We start from the raw sequence: 2821 nt of genomic DNA on the forward strand, positions 1-2821 counted from the left end.
GCGAAAATGAACGGTTTTATGGCACTGCACAGTCCCCTTTAATCACTTGTTAGGTTCCAGCTGAACTAGATATCGACGTGAAATTTTCACAAACAGTAGAAAATAGTTCAGTTTAAAAACTGGTAAAATTGCCTTCCAACCGTGTCGAATTCCGATTTTTGGTAAATTTGTCAATCCAGGACTAATAATGACCGTCTTTACGCAACTGCACTGTTTTGCTTAAAAATTCGTAACTTTCGATTTGGTGAACGAATTGCGCTGAACTTAGACTGACAATAAATAAACCTAAAAACCGGCCGATTTTTTTTTGAATCAAGCGGTAACCTGATTTTTGACAAATTAGTAAAATTGGGAGCGAAAATGGGTGGTTTTAACAAACAACCGGAACAAAATTGTTGTGATGAGAAGAAGAAAGTTCTGAGAGAAGTTCTGATGAGAACTAACCCAAACCACTTCTGGAGATGCCAGCCACTCGTGCTTGCGAAACGTCAAGAAGAAATTCTACCGAACGACGGCCTAAGAACCCATAAAACCCATTAGTTTCACGGAATGGCCTCGAAAGTCTATCTCTTTTAACGGTAGGAATCCCTAAATATAAAAATCCCTCCAGGCACTGCTCAGCTTAACCGGTTGAAAGCGTATAGTTTCCCTGTGGAGAGGGGTGGAATATACCTGTCCTCCCAGCGTTTGATGGTTCAGGTGACCAATTTGGTCTGGGCTTGCTGGCAAGGCCTAGAGAGGAGCTTAGACGAGCAGTTCTTTGCACTCCCTTATTTGGATGGTCTTCCTCCTATTCCTTGACCTCTTGCTCCCATTGCTGCGGCACTTGACCTAAAAGTTTTGTCCTTCCAGCGGATTGTTCGACCGGCAGGACAGTCTTCGTTCGGACTACATGAGCGACCGAGAGTCCTGCCGCTACGGCATCGTCCAGCAGGCGTCCATCGAGAGCGCTGACTCCCGCCTCTGCTACCTCACGTCTTCGGAGGTAAGTGGCGTGACCTTGAAACCCACCCTTAAATCGCGTCCTCCCCGTTGCGCCACTGGCAGGTCGTTATCCCGACCGAAACTCATCGGTTCAGGTTTCCTGAAGGAGTATCGATTTGCGCGTAGTTCCAGCCGGAGGGCGCCACCGCAATTGCCCGCATCATCCCCTTTCATTCCAGTTTGACGTCATCGCAGTTGATCCGATGAATATTTCGTGCATTTCGCGAAAGTGATCTCTTGTCGGGTGGTCGGAATCGAGTGCGTCCGTGTCACTGATCGATAGTCCTGCGGGAAAATGGGACGAAAAAGTGCAGTTCCTGGATGAGACGGACATCCAGAGAGCGTCGATAAGCACACAAGCATAACAGATTTGCCAAATTGGGTCAATCAAGAAGGCGCCGTACCCCCGACTGAACTGCTTGTTGCCGGACGTTTCGGATGCATTTCCAGCACAGGAGTTTTTGTTCTGGATCTGGAAATGTTTGAGCGATTTTTTGAGCCCGCTCTTATGTAAGCGTGACGAGCAGATTCAAGGTGACGCTCTAATTAGTCGGCCAGTGATTGAGGCTGGAGGATTCTGTGACAGCGCGGGAGTTTTTGAATGGCACGTCAATTTAACTGACAGCTGTCAAACAGCCCATCAGGAAGCTAATAAATGGCCGGTTTCAATTGGGTGCGAAAATATTGGTAATTGTGGCAATTCGCGTGTTAATTGATGGACAATTTGCATGCTCTGCATGGTTTTTTTAATGCAACGCTTCCAATCCAGAGCAAGCAGAGGCTTGAATTTGCCGATTTCAGTTCAGAGCAAATAGTTGGATCGAAAAACCTGGCAAATTTTACGCGAATTGCACTCCAGCCTGATTTTTGACAAATTTGTAAAATTGAGACCAAAATTTTGCGCTTCTTAAATATTAATCGTAACTTTCCCTCTGCAGGCAGTATTGACTTGCATTTTTCACAGTCTGGAGGAAATAGTTTAGCCTAAATCCCGGGAAAACTTTATTGGATTCGCACTGAATCTTCATTTTTTATTTATTATTTGTGAATTCAGAACCATAAATGACGATTTTTACGCAATGCCTGCGGATTTAAAAAAAAATCGTAACTCTTGAGTGCTGGAAAGCATCGACTTCACAGTCTAGAGCCAATAGTTGCATCCAAAAACCGGGACAATTTCATTTCAATCCCACCAAAGACTGTTTTTTGACAATTTTGTAAACTTAGAACCAAAAATGAGCGGCTTTAGAGCATTGCAGCGCTTTTTTAAGAATTCGAAAGTTTCCAGCTGGAGTCGGAATTCATGCACGTGAAATTTTCAAATTCTGAAGAAAACAGTTGAGTCTCAACAGTCAGAGAGTTTCATTATATCAGCACCAAATTTTGATTTTTGGTAACTTTGTAAATACAGGACCAATAATGACCGTCTTTACGCAACTGCACTGTTTTGCTTAAAAATTCGTAACTTTGGATCTGGAGCACGAATTGGGTTGAAATTTTTACCGGCTGGCGACAATAAATGGGCCTAAAAGCCGGGATAATTTCTTTCAAATCAAGCGGTAACCTGATTTTTGCCAAATTTGTAAAATTGGGAGCGAAAATGGGCGGTTTTATGGCACTGCACAGTCCCCTTTTAATCACTTGTTAGGTTCCAGCTGAACAAGATATCGACGTGAAATTTTCCCAAACAGAAGAAAATAGTTGGGTTTAAAAACTCGAAAAATTTTCTTCCAGCCGTGCCAAATTCTGATTTTTGGCAAATTTGTAAATCCAAGACCAATAATAACCGTCTTTACGCAACTGCACTTTTTTGTTTAAAAATTTGTAACTTTCGATC

At 43.2% G+C, this 2821-nt stretch overlaps 1 protein-coding gene across 1 annotated transcript in view; it reads right to left on the minus strand.

Annotated features, from left to right (window-relative positions):
* Positions 1 to 1898: 1898 nt before the first annotated feature.
* LOC125502996 overlaps positions 1899 to 2821 on the minus strand; it is a 2476-nt gene continuing 1553 nt past the window's right edge. Inside the window, exon 7 of the mRNA XM_048662639.1 lies at positions 1899 to 1968. Within this exon, the coding sequence (XP_048518596.1) occupies positions 1899 to 1968 (70 nt within the window). The remainder of the gene's footprint in view (positions 1969 to 2821) is intronic.

The sequence above is a fragment of the Dendroctonus ponderosae genome, unplaced genomic scaffold (genome assembly GCF_020466585.1).
Source record: "Dendroctonus ponderosae isolate FM_Combo_2020 unplaced genomic scaffold, Dpon_F_20191213v2 Dpon_F_20191213_11, whole genome shotgun sequence".
Lineage (NCBI taxonomy): Eukaryota > Metazoa > Arthropoda > Insecta > Coleoptera > Curculionidae > Dendroctonus > Dendroctonus ponderosae.